The sequence below is a fragment of the Canis lupus genome, chromosome 6 (assembly GCF_011100685.1).
Source record: "Canis lupus familiaris isolate Mischka breed German Shepherd chromosome 6, alternate assembly UU_Cfam_GSD_1.0, whole genome shotgun sequence".
Classification (NCBI taxonomy): Eukaryota; Metazoa; Chordata; class Mammalia; order Carnivora; family Canidae; genus Canis; species Canis lupus.
In genome coordinates, this window is record NC_049227.1 from 8,939,211 (window position 1) to 8,945,739 (window position 6,529).

The following is a 6,529-nucleotide window of genomic DNA, read 5'->3' on the forward strand; positions in this document are numbered from 1 at the left end:
GGCTGAGAAAGACACAGGCTGTCATTTCATGTTTTCCTAGTACTTAGTGCAAAGGCTGGCACACAGTAGGCACTCCATAAATGTGTAATAAATGAGTTTTGTTTTTGATGTCTTAACATACTGGCCCAGGTCATACAGTTCAGTTCCATTAACTTCTATCTTCTTTTGTTTTGTTTTGTTTTTTTTTGTAATAGAAAGCAGTAAGCAGTCTGAAGAGAAATCAAGGAATAAGGCAGATGGCCCTGACTTCTGGGGGAAAAAGAGTCAGGAATTGGGTGGGCAGGGATGTCTAGATGACACATCAGGCTAAGATGGGCTTGGAGGTTACGATTCCTAAACCTTGTGTTCAGGTCCTAGCTACCATTATTAGCTGCATGCCTTGGACACCTCTCTTAGCTTCGATTTTGCCAGCGAGAGAGACAGATTCCTCCCTTACTGTTTCACAGCAGTGGGGCAAGAACCAGATGCCATCTGTGGAAACTGTAATACAAATTTTTATTGAAATGTGCAAAGAATAATCAGAGACCTAAGGGCTCTTTGACTTGTGTATTTCTCTAACATTTTCCAGTGGGGCCTGAAGAGGGCACTATACCCTAGGAACTGAGTTGGCCAGGCAGGGGAGGAGGGGGGAATTCTCCTTTGGGTCCACCTCTCCTTTGATTCCTCCCACCACGCTTGGCCACGGCCCCCCCAGCACACACACATATATTTAGCACATACCATCCAATCCCCCAACCGACCCATCATTTGTCCTCCTGCAGATTGCAAAAATTCTTTTTCTTTTGCATATTTTCAGGGATGCAGGCTGACTTCTCTAAGTTTTGTGATATGAGCAGAAAGGCTGATCCCCACACATATGATAATGGCCAGGATTGGGCTCTCTGCAGGGAGCCTGATGCAGGACTCAATCTCTGGACCTGGGGATCACGACCTGAGCAAAGGCAGACACTCTACCACTGAGCCACCAAGGCATCCCTCTGGGAAGGAATTTGAAGTGGAATGTTGGAGTACTGGGTAAAATTATTAGTAGGGATGGAGAGCGGGAGCTGAGTTAGTCTGTTCTGTGTCTCCCATCCCAGGGGAGCAGGGAGCAGGTAGGGGTTATGTGGAAGAATAAGCTGAAGAGGGAAGGGATAAGAGCTGGGGCCATTGGGGATTCCTGTTGTCTTGGCTTTGGGCAGTTTACTTCTCATCTGGGAATGACAGTGGAAACTTTCTCATCAGGCTGTGCAAGGAATAAAATGTCATGTAAGTGAACCACCTAGAATAGCCCTGGGCACAGAGTGAGTGCTCAGTGAGACCGCTTTTGGGGAACGTGGCTCCTTCTGCAAGTTTTGGGGTAGAGCATTTCCTTGCCTTGACCATCTTCAGGCAAGGAAAAGGGTCAGCTGGATTTAGAGGTGGCAAAGGCTGATGTGGGAATGTGGCTTTAGTCAAAAGCACTATGGAGAAGTGAGAAATAATAAGGGTCCAGGGTCCAGGACTGGGAACTCCCACCAGCCCCCAAAGGGGCTCTTCCTCCTGGCTCCTGTTTCCTTGATGGCAGCTGTAGCTCACTACAGAGGGTTGCCAACTGCCTACTGAGGAACAGCCTTGAATAGAACCACCTTATTGACCAGCGTGGGCAGAGCTTGTGGCCTCAGACCCAGTGGGGTCAAGAGGTCAGATAGACCATGAGAGGCAGCACGTAGGGCCGACCCCCTCCACCTCTAGTTTTCCAGGACTGTGGCCTGCTGCCAGGGCCGGAGCAGGGCCAGGGAAGTAGGAGGCTCCCAGGGAAAACAGAAAAGTCAAGAGCCATGTTGTGGTTTCAGTTTCTGCCAATGAGATTGAAAAATACACAAAACTTGGACCCAATGAGAGCCAGGGGCCAGCCCCTATCCCATCTCCATGGCTCCCACCACCCTTTGCCCAGTGGGCTCTTGCTGTCATAGGAGACCCACGAGACCTAGAGAATTTATGGCTTGCCACCTAGATTCTCTAGCCTCTCCTGTCTCTCCCTGATAGGTGCAAAAAATCGGCAATTGCCCTCCAGCTTGTCCTGGCATCACTGTTCGGCAGGGCACCGAGGTGAGTCTCCCGAGCAAGGCTCTGTCCCCAAGTTTGAGCTGATTTCCTCCGAATTCCTCCTGCTTCGGGCCTCAGGCTGGCACTGTGACATCCTTAGATCTGATTTGAGCTCTGGACAGTTCCTCTGGCCCTTGAGATGTCACCACTGGCCGTGGAGTGTCCAAGGGACAGGCTGGTGCTGAGCAGATCACCCCTGGACAGGGGTCAGGAGTGGTGGTGCAGAGGCGTGGCCCAGGCAGTGGTAGTGAGTGAGGTGGTGGATGTGCCTGGGGTGGGAGCACCTGGTCACCTGTCTCCTCTTCTGCAGGCCTCCCCTGTGTACAGCGTCAGCTTTCCACGGAGGAAATTGGAGTAGATTCGGAAAAGTTTGCACAAAGTATCAACAGTGAATGTTCGGAGTGGAGCAGGAGAGGCTTCCTCTGGAAGGGACATGGCCTCCTTCTGACAAGGAGAGAAGAGAAGGTTACCGAAGTGCCCAGGACCCTGGTGGGAGATGGGATGGAGGACAGAATTGGAGGGGGGATGAGGAGGTCCAGTGGGGTCTCAGTATTTCTTGGCAGGGCCCTTGGAGCAGAAGTGCAAGGGAGGCTTCTACCCACCTGGGCTCCCAGCGCCCGAAGCAGAGAGGTGAGGCTGCGCAGGCTGCTGACGGCTTTGTCCACATGCAGCTGCGGAGTCTCAGATGGCTGGGAGGCGTTGGCCAACAGGGCCTGACCCCGCAGGATGGCTTCTGAGAGCAGTGCCAGGCCCTGCCAGACTTCCAAGGCCTGCTGCCCAACCTAAAGGGAATGGCGACTTATAGTCAGCGGCCCAGGCCAGCCCCTCCCTCTCAGCAGCCCCAAGCACCAAGCTGAGCAAAATGAAGGCTTGGGATCAGTTTCATTGAATGAATGAATTAATGAATGAACAAAGAACAAATGAGTAAACATATTGCATTCAGCCCTCAGCTTCTTCTATGGTACTCCCTCCCACCCCATCAGGTAAGCAAAACAAGACTGTCCAAGTAGAGGGGAAAAATAAACTCACATCCATCCTCTTCCAGGTATAGAAATTAACCTTGGTGTCTGGGACGGTGATATTCTCACTGAAGCTGCAGCCTTGAGCACAGCCCATCTGAAATGCATGACCCCAGTTTGGGGGGAAGGGGGTGTCAGGCTCCCCAAGAGCTCCCTCCACCTTTGCCCCTCATCTAGCTTCCAGGCATGCATTGAGGGGCTACCACTTTTATCATTTTTCCTGAGGGCTCTGGCTTCCCATCTCCATCTCCGAACGAAGGGGCTCAGGTTCCCAGATCTTGGAGGACACCCCTGGACTACTGAGAATGTCCTGAGGTGGGACCCTCACCGTGACATTTTCGGCCTCCCTGGCCTCCAGGATGTATCTCTCCAGGACCCGGCTGTCACAAATGAGGCGAGGGGGGGCGCCCAGGACTGGGAGGCCCAGAGGAAGCAGCAGCAAAGACAGCAAAAGGAACAGGGCAGGACATTCTGGAAAAGAGTGCCAGGCTGACTGTGTGGGTTTGGAGGGGCAGGTTCACACATCCCGCTCCTCTGCCCCCAACTAGTCGCGCCCGACCCCCACCTTCCCAGCGTTCAGGTTCTGCCTCCCCTGCCTTCATTCAATCCGGCCGCTGCTGCGCGCACACCCCACCCCCCAAACTACCGGCATCCACTTCTCCCGGCCAAACTTCAATCCCGGCGTGACTGAGGCTTCCCCTCTGGCAGATCCCGGTGATTGCTCCAAGACCCAGGTATCAGCCTTCTCCCCACGCACGTGGCAGCCCCTCTTCTCCCTGAACCCCCAAACCGCATCCCCGTGTCCAGGTCAGATTTCACCTTTCCTAGGGGCTCCCTAAGCCCTGCCGGCACGTGGGGGCTGCCCCACCCCCCTTGCCCTTCCGGGGTCCTTGGCAAGTCGTCGGTCCTTGAACCCAGCCACCTCGGGGCCCCAGCGGTAAATTCTTGCTCAAACAGGGGCCCGAGCGGGCGGGGGCTCCTCCGGCCGGCGAGTACTCACCGCACGCCCCCATCTCCGCGCCTCCGTCGGCCGCTCAGCGACCAGGGGCTCCGCCGGCGCCCTCGCCGGGAGCCCTCATCCCGGGAAGCGCGGCGGGGCAGGGCCGGCCCCACGGTCCGAAGGAGGGGGCCACCGTCCAGGGGCCGCCGAGCCGGGGTCGCGCAGAGCGAGCGCAGGGCTCTCGGCCAGGGTCCGCGAGGACAGGCGCGCGGCGACCGGCCGGGGTTGGCCCGGGGACTGCGGCTCGGCCGGGGGTCGGGGCTGTTATCAGCATGTGTGCGTGCGTGTGTGGGGGTGGGGGGCAGGCTGTGTGCGTGAGGGGTCGCCAGAGGTAAGGGCCAGAGGGGTCAGACCGGGGCAGGACGCCTGGGTCGGGGGCTCGCCGGGGCGGGAGCAGAGCGGCAGCAGGCGCGGCAGCAGGCGCGGAGCGGGACGCGGGTCCGCCAGTCTGACCCCGGGTTGTGGGAGGCGCGGCTGGGTGCGCACCCGCGGGAGGGGTGCCATTCTGGGAAAGGCCGGGGACCCCGAGGCTCCCGGCCCCCTCCCCCCGGGGGGAGGGGTGCGTCCCAGTCCTGGGCGGGGGATCGAGCTGGGAGCGCCGGTGCCTGGTGCCTGCGGGGCAACTAGCCTTGGAAGCCGGGAAGGTGCGGGCAGAGGCTAGTTGCCTTCCTTCTCGCAATCCCAGTACTTGTTCTAGACGCCAGTATTGCTCGTGTTGAGGAATTTGACGGGGGCCCACGGAGTAAGAAATTTGGGGGGCTCTTCTTTCCTGGCTCTTTAGTTTCTAGGACTCTGAAAACCCAGAAATTGAACTTTTAAGGGCACTGGGCGTATGGTATGTTGTGCAGGACACGCGTGCACTTAAACATCCTTTTGGTTTTTGGTTTTGACCTATGCTGTAGGCTAGGCTATGTGGCAAAATTTGTTAGATGGTTCAGATTTACAGCTAAGCCTTTGAGGCTTCTCGGAAGCAGAGAGGCAAGCTCCCTAGAGCAGGAGTCTGAGCCTGGCTGGCTTCGCAAACCTTGGAAAGTGGTCTGTCCTGAGCTTCCGTGCCCTAACCTGACAAAGGGGGGTGATGAAGTCCCAGTTTCAAAGTCCTACAAATACAAGTGGTTATATATATATATATATTCCCTCACTTCCTTCCCAGTTCCATGAGATTCAAGAATATTTTATTCCTGCAATCAATGCCATCTACGAGCAAGTCAGCTGCCTACACACTTTGCAAGGCAAAAAGATGTGTTTGAGAACTAGCTCCTGCCTCTTGGAGTTTGTAGTTTACAACAGAGATAAGATGGGTACACAGAGCAGTTGTGTGAGGACAGGGGTGTTCAGAGCCTAGCTGGAAGAATTTGGAAGAAGCAGAGCTCACTGTTAGCTGGGGGAATCCAGGAAGATTTGATGCAGAAGGTGACAGGAGCTCAGCCTTGAAGGGCTCGTAGGATTTCAGTGGGAGGAGATGTGAGGTGAGGATGAAAGTCATTCATCAAGGGGAAAGGAGGGTCAGGTGTGTCAGGGTGGGGGAGACTAGGCCAGAGGGCTGGTTAGGGAAGGGTCAGGTTGTGAAGGGCCTTGTATGACACTCAAACAATTTGGATTTGGGGAGCCCTGGGGGCGCTCAGTCGCCTGAGCATCCAACTCTTGGTTCAAGAGATTGAGCCCCACAATGGGGTCCGTGCTCAGTGAGGAGTCGCTGGAAAGATTCTCTCCCTCTGACCCTCATCCCCTCCAGATGCGTAGGTATGCTCTCTCCCTCTTTCTTAAATAAATAAATAAATCTTTTTAAAAAATTATTTAAAGAAATTTGGATTTTGTTTGTAAAGAGTCTGAAGGAAACATTCTTTCATTCAAGAAATGAATATTCAGGGATGCCTGGGTGGCTCAGCGGTTGAGCATCTGCCTTTAGCTCAGGCGTGATCCCGGAGTCCCACATCAGGCTGCCTGCATGGAGCCAGCTTCTCCCTCTGCCTGTGTCTCTGCCTCTCTCTCTCTATCTCTCTGTCTCTCACGAATGAATAAATAAAATTTAAAAAAAAAAAGTATTTCCAACAGCAATAAAGGACCAAGGAGAGCATGCATGAAGGGGGCCGGGAGTGTTGGAGAAGGCTGCAGTTTGAGATGGGGCAGTGGGGGAAACTGTGCTGAGGGTGACTTGAATAAAGTCAGTGGAGGTGAGTGAGGGAACCACAAGGTGGGGAGGGCATGATTGGAGAGGGGTTCAGAAGAGGGAAAGGTGGGAGGCAGAGGCTGCTGTGGTTCCAGTGGGAAGTCCTGAGGGCCTGGATTTGCTCCGATCCTGCTCCTCTACCCTCCACTCACCTCCAGCCTGCTCTGGGGTCCCTCCTCAACCCTGGTATATTGACTCCCAGTCTGCTCACTCCATTATGCCCCTGGTCCCAGTTTCCCTCCCGACACTCAGGCAGCTTCCCAGCCCTGCTTG

At 55.1% G+C, this 6,529-nt stretch overlaps 1 protein-coding gene across 1 annotated transcript; it reads right to left on the reverse strand.

Moving 5' to 3' along the window:
• Positions 1 to 1,626: 1,626 nt before the first annotated feature.
• On the reverse strand, positions 1,627 to 3,611 carry EPO (erythropoietin). Its single transcript, XM_038538855.1, is given in 5 exon segments — positions 1,627 to 2,511; positions 2,670 to 2,849; positions 3,097 to 3,183; positions 3,415 to 3,590; positions 3,593 to 3,611. Coding segments are annotated over 5 exon segments (618 nt in total). The 3' UTR covers positions 1,627 to 2,355.
• Positions 3,612 to 6,529: the final 2,918 nt, after the last annotated feature.